At 31.7% G+C, this 27,598-nt stretch overlaps 1 protein-coding gene and 1 long non-coding RNA gene across 3 annotated transcripts; one reads left to right on the plus strand and one right to left on the minus strand.

The window, feature by feature from the left end:
- The first annotated feature begins 945 nt into the window (after positions 1-945).
- Positions 946-27,369, plus strand: LOC122522828 (KN motif and ankyrin repeat domain-containing protein 3). 2 transcript variants are annotated; one of them, XM_043644123.1, is made up of 10 exons: positions 946-1,208; positions 12,344-12,439; positions 14,039-14,232; positions 14,606-14,882; positions 21,753-21,859; positions 21,975-22,055; positions 22,471-22,803; positions 22,894-24,158; positions 25,089-25,698; positions 25,771-27,369. In XM_043644123.1, the coding sequence occupies exons 2-10, from the start codon at positions 12,394-12,396 to the stop codon at positions 26,215-26,217; spliced, it is 3,360 nt and encodes a 1,119-aa protein (XP_043500058.1). In that variant the 5' UTR covers positions 946-1,208; positions 12,344-12,393; the 3' UTR covers positions 26,218-27,369. The 2 variants fall into 2 exon arrangements, with proteins under 2 accessions (XP_043500058.1, XP_043500059.1); XM_043644124.1 differs by lacking the exons at positions 946-1,208; positions 12,344-12,439; positions 14,039-14,232; positions 14,606-14,882 and adding an exon at positions 19,917-20,027.
- On the minus strand, positions 18,879-24,917 carry LOC122522829. Its single transcript, XR_006305177.1, has 2 exons — positions 24,401-24,917; positions 18,879-19,458 (listed from the first exon to the last, which is right to left on the minus strand). It is a non-coding gene; the product is annotated as an uncharacterized LOC122522829 (long non-coding RNA).
- Positions 27,370-27,598: the final 229 nt, after the last annotated feature.

Below are 27,598 nucleotides of genomic sequence, written 5' to 3' on the forward strand. Positions count from 1 at the left end.
ACTACAATCGGTTGTACAATTTTTCAAATTTCTATCCCTTAAGAAGAACGAAAAATTCGAATGAGAAAGAATCGGTTCTTTGTCGAGGACAAAAATTTGATACTTCTTCAGGTAGATTTTGTAGCTGAGAGTTCCCACACATATAATAAATAAATCTCTTTCTACCTGATCCCACGAACACGAAGAAAGAGACTCGGTTTCGGGACAGCTGGTAGGTTTCGTTGATACCTTAGAAAGTAACCTTATTCAGGGCTTGAGTTTCGCCAAGCAAATAGCTTAACAACCAACATAAAAGCCAGTTTCCTTCTTTGGAATGTTCTTGCTATTCTGGTAATAGAAAAAAAAAAGAAAACTCAACAAGAAATGGAGATAAACAAAGTACCAGCTGTTTCACATAAAACACTTATCTCTATTATCTGCATATATTTGTAAGTACCGATATAACAATAATCATTTATAAATATTTCATAGTATATAAAATAATCTTTTCAAATATAATCTAACATAAATGTATAGATCGAAGAATGGAGAAAATATATTGAATATAATAAATATCGTAAATCACGGTATGAAATTGTTGGAAACGTAAGGTCCGTCCCTGACCCTACCTGATCGACTTCTTTCCCTTTGTAGTATGCGGGGGAGGGGTTAGGAATAACCTTCATCTAGTCGAACCACCTCCATCCCTTTTCTTCTTTATGGCGTTATTACGAGAGAAGCAACCTGTCGTGGTTCAAACTTCAGCATCCTTCCTTAAGCTAAAGCTTACCGGTATCTTGTATCTCAATTTCTCTCTCTCTCTCTCTCTCTCTCTCTCACATACATTCTCATTCTTTCGTAGTCCGTTCTTCTACGTTCGTCTCTCTCCGACTCTTTTTCCGTGGTACTCGCGACACGATATGGAGAAGAAGGGGCCAGAGGCCGAAGGAGAAGGAGAAGAACCAGTCGTGAACCAGAACGGTTGCTCGTTCCTCGGAATCTCTCTCTCTCACAGTTACCTCTTTGAAACTGCACGAGGACCGTCGCAGTTCTTCCTCGTGTCACCTTCCATTTATTCCTCCAATATTTCGCGAGTTATACATTATATCATTTATTTTTGCTTCTAATCGGATTCTAGGAGGATTCCATTCCACGGATCCTCAAGGATTAAATTGTATCCTTTCGAGATGAGAAAAACGAATGGCAACGATGACGAAGAGGATTGACAGGTTTGTTGTTTTTAATTAGACTTTTTGTTTATAGTATAATATAGATAGAAAAAGATTGTGACTTGTCTTTTCTTTCATTTTTTTTTTTTATTGAAATATTTGTTTATAAACAAATAAGAAATATTTCGTTAAACATTTTGCAATTTTTTCATTTCAAATTTAAATGTTTATCATTATTTTAGAAATTGCGTTTTATAATGTCGAGCTTAAACTCGACGTTAAGTTTTTAATTGGATTTTTTGTTTATCCGCTTTGGATAGAATCGTGTAAAATAGATAGACAAAAATTATGATTGTTTTTTCTTCTTTTTTATTGAAATATTTTTTTGTATACAAATGAGAGATATTGTTAAACCTTTTGCAATTCCTTCTCATTTCAGGTTTAAACATTTATAATTATTTTAAAAATTACTTTTCATAATGTCGAGTCTGGCTCGACATTAAAATTTGTGATGTAGGAGTAGTAAGGGTTAATTTCAAATAAAAAATATGACATTTATAAGACATATAAAAATTGAAAGATAAAAGTTTAGTCTAATCTTACGTAAAATGGATTTACAAGCGAAAATAATATTACTTGTGTCACTAAGATCAACGCAATTCGATTATTCGTTCAAACCATTTGCTTGGAATGATCAAAAACCATATTCCAGTGGGTGTAATTCTTTGGAATGAGATCGCAGGCCGAATGATAATGAATATTAACAGCATAATAAGAGAAGTGGGCCGAAACGTGGGTTGCACTGATATTATCGAGTCAGATAAACTATAAATGATACATAAATGCATTAATCGATTAGAGCTTTTCCAAAAGAATACATTTCTCGACAAATATTTATTTTCACTTATTTTAGTTAATTAACATTCTCAAGTTAGACAGAGGAAATATACTGGTCGATCGTTACTCGACATTCAATGATTGTCCGTATTTGTCGATGATGACTATGACGATTACGATGATTAGATCAATGCACGTATGTATATACTTACTAACTTGTGTCTTTCTCTTACACGTGGTTTTCTAACTACGACTAACATTTATATTCCTTGCATTTATCATTAAAGATTTTACGTTCTCGATAGTCTAGTTTCGCGCCAGTAATATAACATCGTCGTCGTCTTCGTTGTATGTAATTGTCGTCATCGTCGTTGACGGAGGCTGACGATTATTAATCCGTCTAGAGATGAGAGAGGTAAGAGGAGAGCGAACGTAAACTTTGCTTTTAAAACATCAAAGAAAGCGACATAGTAATAGTTGGCTCGATATAAATCTTAAGTATTCTGAAAACGATAGAATAATTTACTATTTACAATTTTATACCCATTGTAATAATGTTTGAATTGATAAGAATGTAGGGTAAACCGATTAGTAATCGTTCAAATGTTATTGAAATAACTTTAGTATACTCTAACGAGAAGGCAATGCATAAAAGGTATTAGAAGTATTGGTGCATAGTTAGTTGATTGCATAACTGTTGCAATTGCGACACTCGGGTTATTTGTTTTCCAACTAAAGATGAGTAGAACTATGCTAATTTTTCAGTTAGAAAATTTAGAGCAATTTAGAAACTCCTATTATTATTATTATTATTGTTATTATTATCTATTGTATAAGAATTTATTTGATTGTATTGTCAACGTATTCATAGATAACTTAACTCGAATAAGTCAACGATTTTAGAATGAATTAATTTGAGTAACTGGAGAAGAAGATGAATGCTCTTGCTATCCAATTAGCAGAGGAGTTTATTAACATCCGTTTATATAAATGATATTGTATATATATATCTGGTAATTGGCAATTATCTTGTCCAACGAGTAGAAGAACTTCCAACCGATTAAGGGGTTATACGCAGTTAGAATTTTTAAAAAATCAATTTTTTTTTTTTCATTTTCGGAATGTACATATATTTAAGTATATTCTCTGAAAATTTCAAATCGATCCGACAAATATTCTTCACTTCATGTAAGCTGCAAATAAAAATTTTTAACTATGTGTAAACGTATCTTTGAAACTTTAAACGCGTTTTTCTCAAAACGGTATTTTTAAAGTCGGTGATCTCGATTTTTCAAAAACGGCTTAACCGATCGGTTTCGAATTTTTAAACAATCTTCTTAGATATATTCCCTAGGTATTAAGTATAAGGAATAATTTTTAAAAAATTTATTACTATTTTTTTGTAACAATTTAGAGCGAAAATTTTAGTCAAGAACAACAACTTTTTCTCAAATAGACGCCATTTTGTCAAAAATCAAAATTTTTATTATTTCTTGGTTTTAATACCTGCATTAATCTATCCTTTAAAAGAATCCGCCATATTTTTTAATTTCAATAATCCAAACCGCCAAAATGAAGATCACCGCCAAACGTCTTTTTTTAGAGGACGTTCAGGAAATCATCTACAGGAGCGGTGCAGATTAATATTTTTACATAATCGACGCGCTATTGTATTCTCAAAAGTTGGCTCGATTTGAATTACCATCACTTTTGTTTGAGAAATAAAAACTGTTTCTATAAAAAATTCATGAAAATACGTCTTTTTCGAGCCTCGCAACTGCGTATAACCCCTTAAATCCTATTTGTTTTTATCTACCTTAGAGATTCGTTAACTCAGCCAGCCGAAAATTTGGTAACCTTTATAAAGAAAAATCTTGTTTTCAAGAGTTCTACGATTCTTTCTTATTCTTTATTGTGAAACTGACTCTTCGGCAAAAACGACGACGTTTTAGCAAAATGGATTTCAAGCACAACCATAATTGGATTTTCCGTATTACCTTCGATGGAACATACTATATAGTAAATAGCATTCCCTACTTTATATGTTCCTTTAAGACATACGCCATTTTCTAGAAGATAGAGAACATTGTTCTATGAACAATGTAATTATTTCTATGAACAATCTAACGAATGCTATTATAAACTGATCAAAATAATTTCAATTATTAAAAAAATAACATGTTTTTATATTATTACTATTATATATATTATACATATTCTTTAATATGAAACGTACGTGTATACCTATTAATAACTATGATACTTGAAAATCCAAAACCTCACGCCTACCATAATATCAAAAATAATATCAATTTTAATATCACCCGTGGTATAAAAATTTCATTTCATTAGTGTTCGACAGGAAATGATATTTTTTAAAAATAAATTTAATTAATATGTTACGGTATGAAATTTTTCATTATCTTTCTTTTTTGTTAACAACTTAATGAAAACTTTGTTAAAAATTTTGTTATTTAACTCAAATTTGAGAGTCTCAACTTTATTTGATTCGTCATTGATTATTAATAGATTTTTAGTCGAGTTCAAACTAACATATAAATATATATATTCGGCGTATTCGATTAACACCTTAAGATGTTATTTCGTTTAAAACTTCGATCATCAATTTACATATCGTTCCTCTTTCTCTTTTAACGAATATACGTAAATAAATGACGTACAGTGGCTCTCATGATTAGAGTAGCTGTTCACTTTTGAATTTTGATGCTAATGGAAATGTTCGGCTACGTCATCGACGTTGGATGAACGTAATCGCCTTGAAATGTGTTTTATACTAGTGTATGTGAGTCAATTCTATCTCCTCCTCTCCGTTTCTCTTTTAGGTTCGTTACCTATATTTCTTTCTTTTTTCTTCTTTTATTTTTGCTATAAATATTCTGTTCATAACGCAAGATCGATAATTTATCGCTGTTATCGTACGAATGGGATTATCGTAGCGATACTAGTGATATGAAAATAAAAAAAAAAAGAAGGGATTTGTACGGAGGGCTAAAAGACATATGTTTTCCTCAGTACAGATAGTTCACAGTTTCTTCCTATTGCTGGATGTCGATCTTTTGACACGTAAATTTCCGTATATATGTTTTATCGTTCTCATTGTTTTTCATATCTCGCCTAGTGATATTTGTTATATCCGAATGGACTCGTTGTTCGGGTTAAAGGTGAGTCCTAACTCGTAGAAATGGTGCTCGATTTTATTGTCATTTTTACTTGATACTTGCCTTTCGTTTATTATCGTTATTTAATATCTCCAATTTCGATTGATTTTATTTAGAAAGAATTTAAATGCGTTGAATGTAATATAATTGCGTATATATATTAGTTTATCGAGGAAGGAAATAAACAAAAAGAGGGTGAGAAAGAAGAAAAAGAAAAATAAGAAGAAGAAGGAGAAGAAGAAGAAGAAGAGGAGGAGAAGGAAGAGGAGGAGGAGTGAAAAAGAGAAGGGTAAGAGGGGATTATTCGTACGTACGTGCACAGATGTGCAGACCAGATCTGCCTTTCGAGGAACGTTAAATGCGTTTCGCATTGAAAATACTAATGACTCGATGACTATGCACCACCGATATATCAGTATATACGTATATATATATTTTACTCCTGGTTTGAAGAATTAGAATAGCCAATAAATAATATAGGATAGAATTCTACTAGGTTTGTTTATGCATAACAAAATGTCAAATGAAGAATTAAAAAAGTAAATTAAAATGTATATTTTTTTATTGGTACATCAATCAAACTAGACATAAATGTCTATAAAATAGAACAGAAAATAGAGAGAGAGAGAGCAAACATATTTCTGTGGATATAGGATATATAGGGTGTCACAGTTTTTTTTCTTTTCATCAAATGTTACCCTCTTATTTTACAAGCAAAAATAAAACAAAATTGTTATACATAGGCACTTAAACATGCTTTATTCAAAAGTTCTAATGAAAAATACGTAATGATTAAGAACCGGTGTTTCGTCAAGAGTTAAGACAACAAATTTGCAATGTATTTACAGAAATGAAGGAAAATGAATATGAAATTAGTAATGCAATAGAATTCTATTTTCCGTAAATGTCAGTTCTGCATTAATAACAACGGGCAGCGTTTTAAAATGGAATTATAAGTGATTTCAACCAGTTTGATATGAATCAACTATATAATTTTTCTTTTTTTATACTTTGTCCATGCTAATCTCAGCCATTAAGGTTTTTACATTTGTTGCAATTTGGTATTATTATTGAGCGTGTATTATTTAATTTATTTAATTATTCTAATTCTAATGACACCGGTTAATTAACATTTTGTATTTTTATGAAAAACTTTTAAATAAACTATTTAAGTATCAATTATATCTATATGTCATTTTAATCTTATTTTTGTTTGTATAAAATATTAGTTACATTTAGGAGTAAAAAAAAAAAAAACAGGGACACCCTATATATCTATCAACTATATAAATTATATTTGAAAATAAGCTTTGTTTTAACGCGACATCCATCTCTTTGAAGTGTTTTTTAACAGATAAGAGAAAGATAGTATATATATATACACTTCATATCTTTAGTAAACATGCGAACGTTTAGAATCTCTTCCGTTGAAAAGATTCTCCTCGTGATCTGTTACTCTGTCATCGTCGAAATAGAATTTATGAGCGCGTAGGCGTTCTATGCGTTTTTCTTTTTCTTTTTATTTTTATGATTCGTTCACATCAGATTATGTATGTATTATCTAATGTGAATTCACGGATCACAGTCGAGGACTATATTGTTGGCCAGTCGGTCCTTAAACTCTGTTAAAGGAATACGTGTCTTTCTTTTCTATACATATGTATTATATGTACGATATGTATGATATGTACCTACACATATAAAATACATATGTATGTATGAACGTGCACATAACGTGCATGGGCGAATAAGAGAGCCCGATAGGTGGGCTTACGTGAGTTCTTATACCCGTTCCTTTGTCTACCGGGTGTCAAGCTTTTTTTTTTTCTTCTGCCTATTAACTTTACAAATTAATTTAATAATTGTCACGTGCGAGGATTGGATCGGGGAAACAAAATAAAGAGTGGACAAAATTTGTTTAATTGATCGTACGTGTTTTTTTGTTCTACCAATCGTATAATTTTTTCTTAATATTAATTAAAGAATTTTAATAAATTATTATATGTGTTCTATTTAAATAATTATATTTAGAAAAAGATGTAAGAAATCTAGCTCAGATTTACATTTATATAAATATATATATATATAATGTATTAACAATGTTATTTGAAGACAAAAGTTGGAATCACCCTTTACATTAGTTCACCCACACATGGGAATACACGTGTACGAGAGAAGAAAGAGAGAAAGAGCTAAAACGTTTCTCTCTCTCTCTCTCTCTCTCTCTCTCTTTCTCTCTGTTTCTCTCTCTTTCTTTAAGTTACTTTGACGCCCACGCGATATACGCCTTCGTTCGTATTTCATTGCATCAGGCCCAGTATTACAGGCCCAATAAAGAAACACTCGGACACGTATATGTCTGTATAGGTAGTATTGTACATATAACTTTCTTTACGATGGTCACGTATTTACATACACAAATGCACACAAAACGTAACGAGAAAGAGTTACTTCTCGTGTGTCGGTGATAATATAAGAAAGAAAGTTTCGCGTCGATCATTCGATTACGTCTCTTACGTTGTTCCTCTTGTTGCTGTTTCTTTTTTTTTTTTTTTTTCGAAAAAGAAAAGTTTCCAACGTTTTGCACATTAATTACATCAACTATTCGCGATAATCCTCGATTCGATTAATTATCGATTCCTCGACGCGGGGAGAAAGTGAAACGAGCTAACCGTGGAATGTAATAATTTAGTTAGTTCGATGTTGGAATTCGATATTAATCGATTTCTTTCGGATGAGAGCACGTGAAATTTTAGAAACTCCATTGTAAAGATCATTAGAAAGATTCAGGATAATTTTTTTTAAACGTTCGAAGTAAGACCCTCTTTGCGTGATTACAATTTTTTTTTATTATTATTATTATTCTCAATTTCGCGAATATTTCTATAGAGTAAAAGTGAGATTGTGAAATTCTTTTTTCTTTTTTTTTTTTTCAATCGCTCTTTTATAATCGACGCCAAAAAATAGAATATTTCCTGTTTAACTTCGGTCCAAAAATAATGAAAAAGATATGAAAAGGGTAGATTGGTAGTGTCTGTAGCGAAGAACGACTAAAATATCTTATGATTTTTACTGTCATCCGGTTTAAGCATGATATTTTTGGTCCTTTATAACTTTTCACTAAGAAAGTCTATCTAATCTTCGTGAGAAAATCAACCCACAGGAATTGATTGCACTTTCTCTCCGTTTGTTTTTATTTCATTTAATTCTTTTTATCTCTCAATCTGGATTTCTGAATCTCCGTCTGGTTGTTCCGTCTTGAGCGCAATTGTAAGATTAATTCAATGATTTGTTGTTTGATAAAAAGAAAACATTCAATATGATGATTTTGAGCTTTAACTCGAGTGCTTCTCTTTTATCTTTCTCATCCCTCTCGGTTCTACTCTTCCTATTTATACATCACAGAAGTGGCTCGTTACTTTCTCCAAGTACCACAGTTATAATACACAGAATAAGAAAAGGGGTTCAAAAGTTCTAGCTTAACACGCAAGATGGATTGAAAGGTTTTTAGCTTTATGGTTTTCCATATTTTGTTAGGCTCAACAATTTTCAGCCCCCCTCATATTAGGTTCAGAACTTTTCGATTCTCCTTGCGTCAGGACCAAAATATTTCAGAACTTTAGATTCAAGACTTTTCATTCTCATCTATGTATATTTTTTCTATAATTGTGTATAATTATGTATGTGAAACTTCTTCCTTCGTTTTCTTGGAATTTGATAAACCCCCAAAACTTTGTAGAATTTAACCAAAAAATCGGTGTCTTGTCAATTTGGTTTTGGAAATAAAATGTTGTAGTGGGTGATACACGTCGAAGAATTCTACGAATTTCTGAAATAAAAAAAAAAGAAATAAAAATGTATTAATTAAAACTTATTTGAGATAGATCGATTTTTTCACGATTCTTATCATGAAATGTAGACGTAACTTATGACTCTAACAATAAGATGATCTCTGTTATACGTGTACGTTTACGATTATGCGCGTGTGAGTGTAATATCCCTATTGTTTACGAGCCATTGTGAACGAACGTGTCGAGATCTGTAATCGTCCGCGTATTATAAAAAACGGAGAGACAACAATACGCGTCCGATGTTTTCTTATTGTTTCTTTTTTTTTTCTTTCGCTCATTTAACTGATAGTTTGAAAAATTAGTTCTTGAAGGAAGGACATCTTTATAGTAAACATGATGTCCTTTATCAAGGATATGGTTATGGCAAGAATCGGAGGCGGATTTAGGGGAGGTCAACGGGGGCCTTCACAATTTTTATTTTTATTTTTAATCCTCAATAAAAGAATGTTTATATTTTCTTGGATATTTTTATACAAATCGTTATAAAAAATATGAAATTCGGCAATAATAATAATAAAGCGAAATTTTTTGAAGTTGATAATAATGAAATTAAGCTTTTAACTTATAAATAATAATTAATTAAAAATATCATTATTCGAAATTATGTGAAATAATTTAGGGGTTAGACCACTTTAGAGGCCGAAAAAATGAGCTTTTCTGTGATTTTTTTTTCAGGAAAAATAAAAAATAAATCGAGTTTACAAAGGTAGAAGTTTATTGTACATATGATTGACTACAAAATATAATTTTTATAGAATAATTTATTTAAAAACGGCGGCTGTGCAGCGTTTCTCAGATGACCTCTCTATTTTAGAGGGGTCCACGGCCATACCAACAACTACTGTAAATTTTGAACTATGATGAGTCATTAAATTTTTTGTTATTGTACATAACAACAGCTATAGAAGTAACTAGGATTTTTTTGATATATTGATTTTTGGTCGAATGGCGCACTTCCAAATTCAAACTTCTAAAATTCGCAGAAAAATCGCTAGAAAGTTGTTAAAAACAAATGAACTATGTCATATGAAAAAAATCCTCCATACTTATTTAGACAATATATTTCTAAAGATCAAGTTAAAATTTGAAGCGAATTGATTAAAAATTGTCCTAGTTTTGAGTGCGGCCAACTTGAAAAATGGAGTTTTGAGATAAACGTGTTAAAGTTTTAAGTTAGGCCTTAAGGTTTAAGTTAAGCCTTGTACTATACTTTGAAGAACAAGTACTTAGAGATATTTTCCGGCCATAATCTTTAGGAATATCATTTTTGAGGTCCTAAGGGACCATTTAAAAGAATAAAAAGAATCAATTTTTTGAAAATCCTAGAGTGGTCTAACCCCTTAAGAGAAGTTCAGCACTCTTAGAGGAAGACCCTGGTTAGACACATGAACATAAGACACGTTTACGTTTATTCGAACGACCATGAATAAAGCTTTGATCTTTATTTCGTTGGAGGATACCGATACGAAAGATACGAATCGCGTGGGCACTCTTCTTCGGTCGCGTTTCGAGGCTTCGTTTTCTGGAATTAGGCCATGGTTTCCAAGTCATCGACATTACTTTCCATTCGAGACGCCGCAATTCACTACTCTCCCTGCGTCCTACGATATATAAACTTATGTATATATGTAATTTATGTATTTATGTATTTACTTGCTACGTGAATTGCCTTAGAACCTACCCTTCGAGTATGAAGACTTCTTTAACGATTCAACGCCTCGGTACGTCGATCGAAAAACAATTTAACAACTTTTATACTTCGTTTTTATATATCTGTCTACTTAAATCGTAAAACTACGGTTACATTTTGAATACGAATTTCGTTGAATAATATTTTGACGTATTAGTCAGAATAATCAATGTATCTAATATTATGAAAGTTATTGGCCTATTTCAGTGGCTGCATTTCAAATTAATTAACAATTAAAAAAGATCGAAAGAATTGTGTGAACTGGACCAATTATCGTATCGTTAATTGCTTTTTTTTTCTTGTTCTACAAATGATCTCATTGTTGATTAAAAAGAAATTATATTATTTTTTGTGTGTACCTCAGTAACACGTTGAAAAGATTATTTTCAGATCAGATGGAAAAAGGGAAGGAAGCGTCTTTTACGTGCCTGTCATAAATTTTGATCTGTACATTAGGAATTACTCGATCTAAAAAAAAAACTAACATATTCGGCTCGCATCGGCGGCATGACTTGAATTTTATTTTCTATGGGAAAAGATACACCTTCGAAGATTTCAAATCTTTAGAAAGAAAGGTAAAAAAAAAAGAAACCAAAACAAAAATTCGTCTACGTAAACGGGGAAAAGTCGATCGATTTTGTTAATCTAATCGAGGATACTTTCGGTATTTTTGTTTTTTTTTTTATTTTAAACATACATTTTGCACTTTAAATTCATCTTTTTGCAAGTCAAATTGTAGGGCAGAAGGATTGATTTGACTTGCAGAATGGTAAATTAGACTTGCAAAAGAGTGAATTTGACTTGCAAAAGGGTAAATTTGACTTGCAAAAGAGTAAATTTGACTTGCAAAAGAGTAAATTTGACTTGCAAAAGGGTAAATTTGACTTGAAAAATCTATGATTTATTCATGCTAGCCTAATCCTAAGATTTTTACACTTGTTATATGTAAGACTATTGTTTAGAATTGATGATATTTTGATAATGATAATAAAGATGGGTCCTCACTCTATTCATATTTCGGAAGTCTAGGAAATCGTAATAAAACAAGAAATAAAATAAAAATATTCATTTATATTAAGCGAAAGGAATTTTGTTGTCGACAATTGTAAACGCATATGTAAAAATATTAGAGACAATTGTTAGGTGAATTTCACGAGTACTTTCTCCGGTGAAGGAACAATTAAAGATCAACGGTGAAGTAGAAACTAGGGGTGAGGAATGAAGGGGGAGTACTGTCGTCAGACCAGAAATCCGGGATACCGAATTAGCAGCGATGAGACATAGGCAAACCGAAGAAAACGTTTCTGAAAGTGCAACGAAGAAGACCAGAGGAAGAAATCCCAGGAAAATGGATTCCTTTTGTTTTTCTTCCTAATTGAATCGAACATTCGCGTTTATCTTTGGTCAGCTTGATATTGAAATAATGTGTTGAACGATTTAGTTAAAAGCTCGCAGAAATAGCACGAGTGAAAGCTAATTTTTTTTCTTTTACATACGACAATTAGTAACATTTGTTTATCCAATCACTTTCTAGGATTTCTATAAAGTATTAGAAATCGAATGAATAATACAAACAAGACATTTCTTCACGACAAATTTACCTTAACATTGTTCTAATTTATTTTGTTTATTTTGCAGATAAAAAATGTGAACCGGTTAAGAAGATATAAAAGAAAGATATCACGGAAATGGCGTTGACGATCGTACCCTCGGCCCGCGTTTTTAATGGAAACGGTGAGTCCCATCGATCGCGTATACAATGTGTTACAGGAATATTCTTATCAACTCATACTGTAAATTTAAAATAACTAATATTTGCTTATAATGCAAAACTTCTAAATTTGTATATACAGAAATCTATTTTAGGATTATTTAACCCTTTTAAAATTGATATCAATTGCATTGCAGAAATACATTTTATTGTTGGAGAAATATAATTTAATTAAATAATCACAAATTTGATCTCATAAGAGTAATTTGTACCTATATATATATATATATATATATATAAGATATAATAAAAATATAATTATTATATTTATAAGTATACAATTTTATAATTACTTTTGAGACGATTGGGTAGGTATATATTCTGGTGATACCAATTAAGTTATCATTTATAATAAAAGTAAACTTCTTTTTAAAATAAAAATACTCTTCAGCAATAAAATTAATATCAATTCGAAAAATATAATAATTCTAAAATATATTTTTATGTATAAGAATTCAGTAATATTGTATTACAAGAAAATATTGATTGTTTCACAATTGACACTATTAAGGTTACGAATATTCCTGAGACTCGCCATATATACTCCATCTTATTTATTATCATAATTCGCGTAGAATCGTTTAGGATAAGTCTTGTATATTTTTCGCGATGGCAGAAACGAGACACGAGGGACACGTAAACGTGATCCCCGTGTTCTCTCGGCTAACGAACTTTGCCGGATTATTATTACCATGGATCTGGATGTCGGCCAATGGTTACAACATATTTCGCTTTAGACTGACCGTCGGCCGTTAACCTCGAAGAAACTCCTCTCCTTTGACGTAAACATCGAGCTTAACCCTTTACAAAGCCCATGTAAAAAGTTAAAAGTTATACATACTTATACAGGGTGTCAGATATTTTTCTGTACAAACGTTGTCAACGTATTCCATGCATAAGAATAAGAAAGTAATGTTAAATGAAAATCAATTGACAGGTCTTTACTACCAAATTATAACATAAATTGTAAAACTGTTTATATGTGTCGTTCAAAATGTTGCCCGCTTATGCTAATACAAGTTCGACACAGCTTTAGTACGCTGTTTATGACGTGGTAAATTTTTTTATAGATTTCTATTAATTTCTACAACTGCATCCCTAATTCGTTCTCTATTATGACATCAAATGTATTCATAAACGGATAACATTTTGAACAGTACATTGAAACAGTTTTATAATTTATGCTATGACTGCTTAACCCTTTGCCCTCCTTAATTTCATATTTAAACATTTTCAATGATTTCAAAATTTGTGTTGCATAATGTCGAGTCTAGTTCGATATTAAAGTTGATGTAAGAATTGTGATGTTGAGTCACACTCGACATATGAATAGTAAGAGTTAAGAATCCTTTAAACGATCTATATTTATACAACAATTTATTTTTATTTTTGCACATAGAATACGTTCACAACGTTTTTACAGAAAAACGTAAGACACCATGCATATCTGTAATTAGAAAATATTATTTCATTCGAGTTGGAGAAATTTGTTAATCATTTTATGTTCATGCGCATTTTTTTGACTTATCTTCCATTCGAATAAAATCATTCGATATTTTTAGTTGCAGGCACGCAGACTTACGTTTCCGGCTCAAAATGTCTCTGTTGTCCATACGGTTATCACATAGATCTCGACTTCGTGCGATATTGCGAAGCAGTTGCAGCTGGAAGTATCGGCGACAGATCGAGCATCGAAAGACGAAAGAAACGAGAACGAAGAAGACAATGTCAATCGATGGAAGTTCTCTTAGGCCTGGTAATTCGAATAATTTATTTCAAAAGATCAATCGATATCTTTTAAGTTCGTTTTAAATTTGTTTTATAGGCCGTCGAATAGATCGTCCAATTAAAAAAAATCAACGAATAAGACGTGTAACAAATGCACATTGATGACTATGTAATAATTATTCGTTAACAGTTTTTAATTTAGGTTTACAGTTATTAATAAATGCCGATTTAGAGCGTATGTATTAAAATAAACGATGAATAAGCAAGAGGCGAGTAAACTAACGATGACAAAAAGATGATAAAAGACGTAGAAAGAAAGAGAGAAGGAGAGTTGAATTATTAAGGCTGAGCGACACAACCAGGTCGCCCTCTATTTTCTTGTTTTTTTTTGTTAACATTAGGTGAGTCCGGCTCTAGCGGGAATAGAGACCGAATCGCCAGAAATATCACGAGAATGTTCAACGGCAGCCACGTTGGCGTCGTCGAATACTACAACGAAGAACTCCGATGGATCAAGCACAATACCAAGATCGAGTCATCATCGGCATCGTCAACGCAACCAAGATAATAGGAACGAGTCTACGAATTTAGATTTGAGCGATGTTGTAGGGGATTTTGAGGCCACCTTGAAACGTTCATCAGAATCGTCGAGAATTCGAGAGGATCGTACCGAGATCGGTAAGAATTGATTTTATTTTTTAAACGATTTAACTTTAATTTAATATTGCGTGATCGCAATTTCTAATGTATTTAGCTTTCCTATATACAGGGTGTCTGAAGTTTTTTCTTACATATGTTGGGAGTTATTCTACGCTCAAAAATAAGACAATAATGTTCTACTAATAAAATTGTTTAAATGTGCTGCTCAAAGATGTGCAGTGATTGCCGCCTATATCACCTGACTTTATACCAATAGATTTTTATTTCTGGGAGAAATTATATCAAGAAGTTTATGTAAATATGATACCTATATTTGAGGTTATGGTAGAACGAATTAAAAATGCAATTGTAAAAATTAATAAAAATGCTTCAGAAATTCGCCATATCAGGAACAACATACTACAGCGGTGTCAAATTTGCATTTGAGTAAGTGGGTCAACATTTTGAATAATACATTTAAATATTTTTACAATTTATATTATAATTTTTCAATAAACCTTCCAATGACATATTTGAGCCGTTCACTGCACAAATCGATTAACTCCACTTTTTGAAAAATCTTAAATTTAAGTGTAAAAGCACTTGGTATAATCATAATTTTTTATATTTATACAAATTTTCCCAAACATAAAAGGTTAATACCATTAAACGACAATATTTTTTTTTTGACCACTGAATAATAAATAATTTATTTCAGAGGCCATTTTGATTAACTCCGTACTCTAATGGAAATCGTTGCAGTAATGCAGCTCAAATGCACTAGCAAGCACTTTTCTTTTTCTACAAAATTTATTTGAATTTATATTATAAAAGGAATTTTAAAAACCAATGCACATTACTTCATCGCATTTCCTCTTTGTTTTAACTTTTTGTTTTATGGAGTTAATCGATTTGTGCAGTAAACGACTCCTTTATAGAACATTTTTGTCTTATTTTTGATCGTAGAATACGCTCGCAATGTGTCTACGAAAAAATCTCAGACACTCTGTATATAATAACAAAATTAGAAAATTAGTTGGATTTGTTCGAATAAGGAAGGATGTCGTACCGAAAGAAAGTAGATCGATTCTTACGGTGAAAGACGAGAAAAGAGAGTAAGAAAGAAGAAAGAGAGAAAGAGAGAGAAATGAGAGATTTAATAATTTCACGCATATTTGATTTCTTCGTTCTGAATCCTCTCTAGTCGTACGCCATCTTGAAATCTTAAAACAACTCAAATAATCTGCTACATAAATAAAACAATATTTTAGTGAAAAATACCATTTCTAAGGATGTAATTTTTTAACAGAAGAGAAAAAAAAAAGAAAAAATGTAATTCCTCGGTAGGAGTTACATGCGGTCTAATAAAATTCATGCGAATTTCACTCTCACAGCGTTGTCGTTGAAAGGCAAGGATCGCAAATCACCGTTTTCTCACGAAGCTGAATAACGAAACCGAGTTCCTCTCCTTTAGTACGAAGAAAGAGAGGTAATTCGAATAGCTCCTTCTAACATTTCCTCTTTTTTCACCTTCCCCTTCTTTCCTCCACCCCCACCCCCCGCCCGACTCTTTTTTCCTCTCAACATGCACAACTCTCCTCTTCTTCTTTCTTATCGCGTATCATCGGACAATGGAATTGCAGCGAGGATAGGAACGCTTTTAGATATTCGTGAGGCATCCAATTAAAACAGAGCTGTGAAACTTCCGTCGATTTAACGGTGCTTTCGCAAGGCAGAACGTTGGGAAAGAAGAGTATTCTGACTCTCTTTTTAACCTGACATTTTTCGAGCGAGTTTTTATTCTTTACAATCTGAAACTATCATTATAGTTCTAAGTTTTACTTTAGAAAACTATTAGATTATGGATATTTATTAATATAATTATTTATACTGTTTGTTTTTTAATTAACCTCCTTTGCACTCCTTAATTTCAGATTTATATAAACATAAGTTTCTCTTTTAATTATTTTTATAAATTACGTTGTATAATGTCGAGTCTAGTTTGACGTTGAAGTTTTTATTAGAAATTTGACACGGGAATTGGTAAGGGTTTACTTTTATTTAATTAAGGGCTTATTCAATTTAGTTAATATTCTATTTAGCTGGTTTCTGAAGTTTCTCATGTAGTCGTAGTTTCTATGGAATCCTAAACGTTTATTTCAACGAATTACACTTTGAAATTTACAGGACCTATTTTTCAGACTCCAAACTATAAGAATATACAAAAAAAAATCTATTTTTATGACCAGACAAATTATAGCACTCTTTTAAACCTTTGACCATGGTAGACTTTGAGATGTATTATACGGTAGGAATTCAGTCAGGACCTATACCAAGAACTTCTCATTAGGCGTGTATTTTGTAAAAGTATATTATTATAATTAAAACACTGACTTCGACTACATTAAACCATCAATATTATTATCTATTCGTATTTTACGGTATCACAAGCACAAATTTATTAAATCGTTCTTAGGCGTCAACAGTAGTCAAAGGATTAAGTAATAAACCCATCGTGGGGATGTGAAATTAAATTGACGATAATATTAGAAATTTAGTTACGATAGTTTTTAAGCAAAACTTATATGAGAATTTTGAAGGAGAACAAAGTAAGGATAAAAGGAAGTCGATAAAAAATGAAGGCAGTGTCGAGCCGAGTTCAGGAACTCTTGGCACGGGAAAGAATCGTCGGTGCGTGGCTGGAACCACCTGTTTCCTGTGTATTTCAACTAACGCGCGCTTCCAGGGCCTCCCCGTGTTTCCATCAGGAGCACCTGTGCGCACTAACGCATGACTTCTCACCGTATATTATCATCCGTATGTTCCTTCCGAAGAAGTTAACCGATTTATGTCCCTAACAATAAGATTAAAAGACAACCGATCTTCGACCTTACTCTTTTCAACTTAATTTGCTTACCTTTCAATCATCATCATTGTAATTATAATTATAATAATAGAAAATTAGTCCTTCTTATTATATATTGGCTTGACTAATAAGTAATGGCTAATACTAATAAGTTTTGTTTCATTTTTAAAATAAAATTTGTCTGAAAATTGACACGCGATTCTAACGTGTAATTTGAAAATATAGTTCATTTTCTTTTTCATCAAGTTTTGTAGTTTTATGTGTACAATTTACAATTAGCTTCCGTCGTTTTTTTCTATAAGCCACGTATAAGAAAACGACGGTAGCAAAATTGTACATCTATTATTTATTTGGATTCGAAGCTGAACAATGAGTAGGTGTATTTTCGTACTTTATGCATATTCATTTTTTTTTGCATATTCTCCAATTTAGCACCATCAGATTTTCGTTTATTTCGTTCGTTACAAAATTCGTTTAATCCTTATTATTACTCCCTATACCGAGTATGGTCGAACTAGACTCGACGTTATACAACGTAATTTCTTAGATAATTTAAAATATTTCAATCTAAAATTAAGGAATATAAAGGGTTAATGGAAAAATTAGTAAATTTATGATTTTATTAAAAATATATATTTATGAATTTTTTTTCTAGAAAAAGATAATCAATTTTGAATGGATGACTTTATGAAGCTAACTATGAAATAGCAAAAATTATAAACAAAATGACAAAATTACTTATCATCTAATCCAATATTAATAATGATTAATTTAATACATATACATAAATTAAAAGAATATGCGTTTGTAGTAAATGTACCAATGATATTTGCGAAGTTAAAGGGTTAAGGTATTAGAACCAAACGGAAAACTAAACCGTCCCAACCCCGATTTGGAAAGGATCGTTACGTGACTTTATCAGGTATGCCTTAAACCGTTTCCATAAAACCTTGCCACTTGTCTCGCATATGGCGCGAAGCACCTGTCGACCAAACAAACCGTTGTAAACACAACGCCATTATTTTCTTCTTCAACTGTCTCTAATATTATTTATTTATTTTTTCATTTTTTGTTTCAATCTTCATTTTCAATGATTTTCCTTATTTCTAAAATAATACGATTATTTAACTTTTCGTTATATAATATTTGTTCAAAGACAAACAACAAAATTTGCTTGTTGGCCTTGAATATTTAATATCACTTTTAAACGTCAACATAAAGCAAATAAATCACTCCAACTTCAGATAACATAGTAATAGAGATAAACTTCGGAGAAAATCATCGTAAATAAATGAAGAAAGTAATTATAAAATATAGAAAAAGTATATATATTACAATGGTAAAGCTTAGCGTGTAGCTAATATCTAGATCGAATTCGATAATGAGATAATTGTTAAGATATTATCAGAACAAAATCATGGAATCATATAAATATAACATAAAAAGATATTTGTTCCATTCTCTACGAGTACGAGTATTAATTAATAAAGAAAAGTCGGTGGTTGGTATCGCAATGGGAAAAAGTACAGAAGAGGAAAGGCCTCCTTCTCCTCCTCCTCCTCTTTTTCCTCCTCTTGTTCCCCCTTGCCCCCTTCTCCCAATCGTTCCTCCTCCACATTGGCACGAGTCCGCGCGCGAGCGTTTACCATCGTATCCGGAGCCTCTTCCTTGGCCTATAGTCTTCGACTTTGGCTTGGGCTGCCAGTCAAACCGAAACTGTCTATCGCTGTGGTTAAACAGAACTTGCCCCTATAAACAATTTACCAATGCGCGATAAACATGCGAGCTCGAACAAAATTTCATCATAAATTGTCGAGAAAACAGAACAATTCATTTGTATATTTCATCTGATTGAATGAATATATTTCGAAATAAAGATGGGACACCTATAGTGCTGTGCAGTGAAGAGAAAAAAAACATGGTGTAATAATAAAGAATTATTTGAAAATATAATAATAGTAATAATAATAATAATAACGCGAAGAATTACGTTATTATGAAAATACTCGATCAGGAATCTTAGAAGATAAGAGATTTTTGTTTAATTTATCTGGTTCAAAGGTGGGACGTTGATAGTGTTAGTGCAGTGAAAATAATAATCAACGGTGTAATCATTGAGGATTATTTAAAAATATATATTTATATATAAAAATATATATTTATATATAAAAATATATATTTTTATGTATATGTATGTATATGTATGTAGGGTAAACCCCTTAATAGCGTAGGTATTATTATAGTCGTTAAAATGGGGATGAAGAACTTTTTGATGAAGCGGATACCTTTCTGCAAATTGAAAATCAAACGAAAATATCGTAAGTATTATTTTCTTCGAGAGATGTGTGCGTTAGTTTTTTTTTCATCATCAAAGAATATAAAATTTATGTGTCTTGCCTATACGAGTACTTAGAATGTGTGAGTACGCTTTCGCGAAGAAATTAAGTTCGAAACGGACCAACGAGCGAGTTATTTATAAGTCGACCGAATATCGGCTTCTCTTACTCTCTTCCCAGTGATTATTAATAATCGGCATTTTGCGTCTACAAAAAATGAGAACATTATTTTTTATTTTATTATATTCGATTATTTCATAATCTTAACCGTGATTTATTTTCTTTCTTTCAAGTTTAATTAATATTCTAGCAATGATTTTTGTTAATTTAGTTAAACTCTTATCACGAAATTTAATTTAATTTTTCCCGTTGTTTATTTTTCTTTTTTACTTTTTATGATATATGATTAGTTCTGGTCTCGTCTCTGATTTATTTTTTATATTTTGATTTTTGTTGTAGTAATCCAGCTAGTACACAACAACGAGTCCAATTAACTTAGGCCGTTATCTAAAAGTCCAAACAAGTTGAATTCATTATCGTTGCGTCAAACGTGTTATCCGAAGGCGCATCGTTTCGCTTCTAGAACTCGAACGACCTCGAATCTTTCTTTCTTTCTCTCTCTTTCTCTCTCTCCCTTTTTCTCGTTCTTGAATCTTTTTTTCTCTTTCTTTTTCTACTCTGGTTGGATAGTACGACTCGAATAGGCAATCGATCGTAACTCGACGTGATCTTTGCATCGAATTGCACTTGATTTTAATTCAGAACAACGTTTAGATGAATTGATTAAATATTAACTTCATTTATACAGATAAATTTGTTTATTAATCAAATATTTGTCACGATAAAAACATGATATTTGTTTAGGAGTTCGGTTCGATATGAATCATTACGATAAATATGACTATTAATTTTACCAATTTTCATTGTTATTGGGTCGAATAGAAATCATAATATGTTACAATTAAAAAAAAAAAATATTAATAATAATTGATCATATATAAATGAAGTATCATTTTATTATTTTATGAAACAACTTAATAAAATAACATTAATAAGACGTATTTAAATGTTGATTATAAATCTTCTTTTCCGTTGCGCTTTCCCGCGCTTTTTTTATTAAGAATTACGATTCGTAGAGGTAGCATATACATTTCTTTTATTCCGCTTACTGGGCCGTATACATATAACTTGTAGTATGCACAGTGAGAGCAGTTTTGCATTGTTTCACAGTAAACATATGTATGTAAGTACATAAATAAGTACATACATATGTGTATAATGTAAATGCATGTTATACGATAACGCGGTGTACTTTGATGCGAATCGCGTGCCGCGAATCCATTCGAACGCAGCATTTCTTATATTTTTTTTTCTTTCAACTTTTTCCTCTATAGTTATTCAAATGAAATAACGATTAAAATAAATGTAATGCATACTGTAATGTGTTACATAAAAATGTAATTAAAAAGTTCTAATTTCTCAAGCATCTTTAACCCTAATCATTCTTACGTAGAGCCTGGCTCGACATTATATAACGCACTTTTTAAAATAAATTTTAAATGTTTCAATCTGAAATTAAGAAGCACCAAAAGGTTAATACGTAACAGTGGTCTAGCAGCTAAGCTAATTTTTGGCGATTAAATATACTTTGTTTTTGAAATATTATAATAAATAAAAATATATTCTTTTTTATATTTGTCATTATAGATGGAACAACAAAGGCAACACCGGTGCATCCAACAACGCGAACAGGTGATCTCGACGATGGCAGCATCGGGAATGGTAATTCTAATCTCAGCACTGGTGCTCTTCAGGTAAAAAGTTAACAAAACATACTAACTATATAAAATATGATTTTATTTTTCGTTTCTTTTCTACTCTTTTCAAAATTTATTTATTCTCAATATTCTTTTTTGTTAACATTATCAGAATATTCGAGAACAGATGGCAGCTTCTTTGGAAAGAATGAAAGAGTTGGAGGAACAGGTCAAGGCAATTCCCATGCTAGAGGTAATTTTTCATATCCACCTTCTATTCCTTTCATAAGGATGGTTTAACCCGTTAACCCTTTCTAATGTCATAACTTTGAAGGCATGTATTAATATTGCAAGAGTTTTTGTTGAAACATTCATTGTTAGATTCAAAGGTTAATATGTTCTAAGTTCAAATTATCTTCAGTATATTTAATATACTGTACTATTAATCTCAGCTATTGCTATACTATACTGTATATGTTATTAAATCAATTATTGCTTATTATTAATACTCATAATATTAGATGATGAATATCATTTTCTAAAACGTTCTCTTTTGCAATTATCCAATATAATTATATCTTAAGTATAATATAAAAAAGTATCATAGAGAGAGAGAGAGAGAGAGAGAGAGATAAGCTCGAATATTTGTTATTTTCATAATGGGACAGGTGCAACTGTCGGTACTGAAAGAAGAGAAGAGGAATCTCCTACAACGAGTTGAAGAGCTGAGTAAAAAGAATTCCAAGGAGGAGAAGAAAAAAGAGGTGGAGGTGAAGAAGGTGAGGAAGGAGCAAGAGCAGGAGGAGGAAGAGGAGAAAACTCCGAAGAGATATCGGAGCCAGTCATTCTCGGAAGAACGGAATTCTTGGCGAGAGCCGAGAAAGAACAGTGAATATCGCGGTGGATGTTGGTGGTATGGTGGCGTCAATCCGACGCTTACCAGGGATACCGGAACGATGTGCGTCGTTATGACGCGGGACGTCGGTGTTTCGCATCAGCAGGTTATTTTCGTTTTCTTTTATATTTTTCCAGCGCAACAAATATTAGGACGCTTTTATTCTTATCAATTTCGTCTTGTTGAAAAATTGTAGATCCGAACGCGAGACGTAGGCATGCTAACGAGTACACCAATAAAACCATGCCTAGGTAGAAGCCGAATCCGTATCGAAGAAATTGTACCTGATTTGAATGACTCGAGTACATCAATGACATCAACTAAACTTCGCTCGAGTGATTTCAGCAATACTTGGAAACGCAACGACTTAACACGTAGTCAAGGAATCGAAGATTCCTTCGAAATGAAGATCGACAAACAGTTTAGACTAAACTCACTTCAGATTGAATCGAATTCATTAAATAGTAATAATAATAATAATAATAATAATAATAATAATAATAGTAGTAAGGTCGACAACAAAATAATTCGAAAAATTCGTGAATTTGGTACCAATACCGAAAACCCGTTAAAAAGATTAGAACCTGCGCGATTTCTAATCGAAGATATTGCACCGGTTATTGAGAAAAAGATTGAGAAACGATCATTCGGTACTAATACAAATTTAACCATGAAGGATATCCTCACGAACGAGGACGTAACCATAATCGTCGACGATGCTCTAAGAATTTATAAAAACACTGTTTTGAAGAAGACATCGAACAGGGGAACCCAATGTATGCCAGAAGTGAAAAAGATCATTGAGAAACGAGATCAACGGGTGCAAACGAATGAAGCTTTTAAATTGAAGTCAAATATTGGCGTTACTGCCAAACCAAGAAGTTCCGATATTGGATTAGAAGTTAAACTTAATGTCGATACGAGGAGTATAGCTGTTGGTCCAGATCCTCTTTCAGTTCGTCATCTTTCTTTAAATTCGATGAATTCTAGAAGCCATTCATTTAATTATGGAGACCCCATGAGTAAAAGAAAAACAACGATGAAGTCTGTCGGTGTGATGGTCGAGGATCTCGTCAAAATTTCTAGCAAAAGCATAGGCACTGAAGGTTTGGCACCAAAAATGAAAGATTTTGGTACATCGCCTATGAAAAAGAATTTTACTGACGTTTCTGTCGGCGACTCGATCAAGCCACATATTTTAATAACTTGCAGCACAAATTATTGCGATAATTGCAAGGAGACTATTAAAATTTTAGCCAAACAAATCACGAATAACGTTGAGAATAACATGAATCATCAAAATGCTAATCTCGTTTCAAGGATACCAAGGCCTTCTCACATCGCTCTTAATAATTCTGATCATAAAAAATTCAAGAGACAGGATACTTATACGAAGATACCTGCTACGGGGATTATTCGCTACGATTCGGATAATAAGGAACAGTATGATAGTAGTAATCGGTTAGTATACTTATTATTTAATATATACTATAAAATATAATATATAATTATATATATTATACATATTATAATTATATATATAAACAATATTATTGCAATCATTCATTTTGATTAGAATCGATGATACGCTTCTAGAAACTGTAAAGACAAAACTATAGATTTTTACAATTTATAATAATCTTTATACGTAGCAAATTCGTACGGATGAAAATTTCAACGATAAAATAATTGTATGTACTTACACTCCCTAATATGTTCTGTCCAGACATTCGAAGATTTATTTTAACCGTGAATAGATTAATTGTAATCATTAATTATTATTAACATCGTTTTAATACTCATTGTCAGTCAATTTATTTCGTATTCAATACATACTTCTTATAAATTATCGAATTAAAATCAATTTGAGAACGAGCTTATTTCGATTATCGAATATCGTTTTACGGGGGCGCCGCCTAGCGACGGTTTCTGAAAACATCACTCGAGTATAACGGGGAAACGTCAAAACGCGCGTCTTTATTTCATAAAAGTTAAGTATTTCGTAGTTAGTGTAAATAAATGAAGAATTCGTTTAAAATCAGCGATCGTTATTACGTTTAATATCAAATAAATATAATTGAGTAAGAGTGATATCATAAAAATATTAGCCATGTTCGCGAATATTCTTGATTTCGTATTCCTTTGTTGTGTCCTTGATAGGTTGTGCAAGTAAACTTGTTTTCGTTCTAAATTCGGGATCGATGCTGCATTCTCAGCAGCATCAACTACAAGACTCTGGTTGCTCGGTTAACGGAACTAATATTTCACGGTGTAGTTTCGTTCACAATGGGTATTACTCTCTCATATTCATTTAACAAATAGTATTAATAATCTATGTATAATATCAATCGATTATTAATATATATTTGCTTTTTCTTGTATTTTTAATAGTCTTCGACAACTGGAAACGGAGAAGGAAAGAAATGAGAAATCCATTTCAGAAGACATATCTCAGGATCAGCCCGAGAAAGGAGTAGAAAATGAAGAGAAACAAGAGCTGCCAGAATCGGCTCTCTTTCAGCCTATCCAAGATGATCCAAGAAAGAAAGTAGAACCGTCCAAAGAAATGCAAGCCGCTATGAAAGTGCTCAATGATAGCTTTAAGAAATCACCTAGTAGAAACATTTCGCATCAAATTAAAAATGCCACTAATATAATACAACAAGAGTGGTTTAAAATATCTAGCACAGTTAATGCCAATCCCTTAGACGTGGAAGATTATTTGGATTGTTTTGAAGAATATTCCGGTACATTACTAGAGTATATTGTAAATATGACCGATTCTAGTGGCAACACTGCTATGCATTACGCCGTTTCTCATGGAAACTTTGACGTAGTTTCCATACTATTAGATTCCAAAGTGTGCGATATTAATAAAGCAAACATAGCTGGATACACTGCAGTAATGTTAGCTGCTTTAGCAGAAGTCAAGAATTCTACTCACGCTTCTGTAGCAAACAGACTCTTCCAGCTTGCCGATGTCAATATTAGAGCTAAATTGGTAATTATTTATTTACAATGCTTTAACATAATATTATAACAATTTATTTATTCCTTGATCTATGTTTTCTAGCACGGACAAACAGCGTTAATGTTGGCAGTGTCTCATGGAAGGAAGGATATGACTCAATTATTATTAGATGCCGGAGCTGCGGTTAATATTCAAGATGAAGATGGTAGTACGGCTTTAATGTGTGCAGCCGAACACGGGCATACGGATATAGTACGAACACTTTTAGCTCATCCAGAGTGCGATTCGTCGATTGTCGATATAGATGGTAGCTCTGCGCTAAAAATTGCTTTGGAAGCTGGTAATAGAGATATCGGTGTTTTGCTTTACGCTCACGAGCATGTTAATAGAGGGTCTAGCCCATATTCGTCTATAAGACGAAGTAGAAGAGGTTCCAAACCAACTACGCCCACTGGTCCTTCTCCTTCAGCTCCTGTAAGTCCAGCACCATCCCGAAGGATGCATTCATCCACAGTTTCCCTCAACACTTCCAAATATTCCGCTAAATAACAGAAGAGCATATGGAGGCTGTTAACAAAGTTTGGTAAAAAAAAAGATTAAAATATTTATCTTGTTAATCGTCTCAAAAATACAATATGAGTAATACATGGTAAAGAGAGAGGTTTGATTTTTCAAATTAAAATATAATATTCATTCTTGCCCAACAAGAATCTCATTACTATCAGTACTTTTTTCAGGTATGTTGTAACATAATAACGAATTCAGATAAAAGCTCGACTTTTGTAAATACCTATATTTAGGAGATGGTCGAGCTATTTATTTTATTGCGATTGAAATTTCTAGAAATCTGATTGTCGCACTCTTTTCCAAGCGCTGTCGAATGATAAATCAATTCTTTTCTACAGATAGTTAATAAAACTTTATGCAAGAATAAGTTTTCATATCAAATTTTATAATATTTTATAATAACAATCCGGGAACATATATATAAGTAGAGAGAAAAAGGGAGAATATCGGATTTAACGTGTTACCAAAATTAAAGGGGGAAAATTAAAAACAAAAAGATCAAGTACAAAATATTCCTCGGTGCAGAGCTAATTAAATGTGTTGCGGTTTAAAAACTGAAAAGAGATATATTAAAAAACTATAAGGAATTGTCTTCCAGCAAGTTGTAACTCTAAACATTCCAAAATTGTCGATTAGAAAAAACCATTCACATTCTTTTCATGAAATTCTTTCTTTTTACCATACTTTCTACTTTAATCATCGTATTCTTTAGGCCTAATTATCATAGATTCTTGGAAACTTAAATGTATAATAATATTAATAATGAAGGGAAAAAAAACTAAAAAGTGATAAAAATAATAATAAAAGTAATAATAATAAATGGTGCAAAGAAAAAAAAGTACGGATTTTAAAAAAATGTGTACAAAAAAACCTCGCGCGTAGAAGAAACGTCGGTAGGGTGTTAACTCGTGTAAGTGTATTTAATTCATAAAGAAAATTTATACACATATACTATAAAATAAATACACAATACACTTTTAAGAAAAAAAAACTATGAATAATCTATAGAACGTGTATAGTAAGAAATAAGAGGGTTTTGCGTAAATTTAGATGGTCGATCAGTCAGTAATAACATGATATGACTGAAACGATTTATTTGTAGACTTGTGAATAAATGGATACGTTTGAAAATAATTTCATTAACGTTTATCCTATAATGGAGGTTCTTTTTCTCGTTAAGAATCGATTTTACAAGATCGGCATTTATATATATATATATATATATATATATATGCATTCAAAGATGTAATATCTTTGTATCTGTCAACTGGAGATTGTATAAAATAATGATCTACGTTAGATAGTAGCAAGATATTTTTCATTGTTTGTGCCTTTATATTTAAAATATAATTGATAATAAATT

This window comes from Polistes fuscatus, unplaced genomic scaffold, assembly GCF_010416935.1.
Source record: "Polistes fuscatus isolate 324 unplaced genomic scaffold, CU_Pfus_HIC Scaffold6, whole genome shotgun sequence".
Taxonomy (NCBI): Eukaryota; Metazoa; Arthropoda; class Insecta; order Hymenoptera; family Vespidae; genus Polistes; species Polistes fuscatus.